Raw genomic sequence first — 846 nt, forward strand, 5'->3', positions numbered from 1 at the left:
GTGACCAGGTGTGAATTTAAGTCCAGGTGTGCATGTATGTATGTATGTATGTATGTATCTATGGATGTATGTATCTATGGATGTATCTCTCCACTCTGTCAGTTATAACTTGGGACCTTGAGCTTTTTGACACTTCTTAGCACCCACACATGCCATCTCTGCATTTTCAAGGGAAACCGTAAGGCTCTGGGTTTTGGGCAGCAGAAATTTAACCTTCACCAGCTGGGTCAGGAGTTTGAGCCCAAAGCCAAGCATCCAACCCCAGGCTCTGCAGACCTGTGCCTCATCACCAAAACCTCCTTGGCTACAGTAGCTGCACATCTGCAGGTTGTTTACCCGTTTCCTTCAGACCATCTTGAATTACTAATGTCAATCTTGTGAAGTGGTTATTTTTTTAAAACCACTTGACTTCTACTCTGCGGTGCATGTCACATTTAATTCCCATTTAGGGATGAAATTGCCACTGAAATGCTTACTGTCATTTTCTGTTGATCTCTGCAGGTCTGTGGGGTCGAGATAGAGGAGGGTCCAGTGAAGAGGACTGGAGCTGTGGGGACCATCACCTCTCTGTACTTCAGAGATCCAGACCACAATCTCATTGAAGTGTCTAACTACAACCAGTCAACATTAGAGGGATCTTCTTGAGATTTTCTTTTCTGTGTTCGTGGGGCTGCATGAGTATGGCCAAAATGATAATCATGATTATTTTGATCAATATTGTGATCGCGATTAATTATCACGATTTGTTGATTTCAACCAAAACAAATTTTATTGTCACATAGGCTATTTATAACTCCTTTCACATTCATATTATGCTACATTCTTCTTATGTTGAAGTTGTATAGA

At 41.5% G+C, this 846-nt stretch overlaps 1 protein-coding gene across 1 annotated transcript in view; it reads left to right on the forward strand.

Moving 5' to 3' along the window:
• glod5 (glyoxalase domain containing 5) overlaps positions 1-846 on the forward strand; it is a gene marked incomplete at its 3' end in the record, with an annotated part of 2,037 nt that extends 1,191 nt beyond the window's left edge. Inside the window, 2 exon segments of the mRNA XM_032528313.1 lie at positions 172-327; positions 502-846. Of these exon segments, the coding sequence (XP_032384204.1) occupies positions 172-327; positions 502-645 (300 nt within the window).

This window comes from Etheostoma spectabile, chromosome 10 (assembly GCF_008692095.1).
Source record: "Etheostoma spectabile isolate EspeVRDwgs_2016 chromosome 10, UIUC_Espe_1.0, whole genome shotgun sequence".
Lineage (NCBI taxonomy): Eukaryota > Metazoa > Chordata > Actinopteri > Perciformes > Percidae > Etheostoma > Etheostoma spectabile.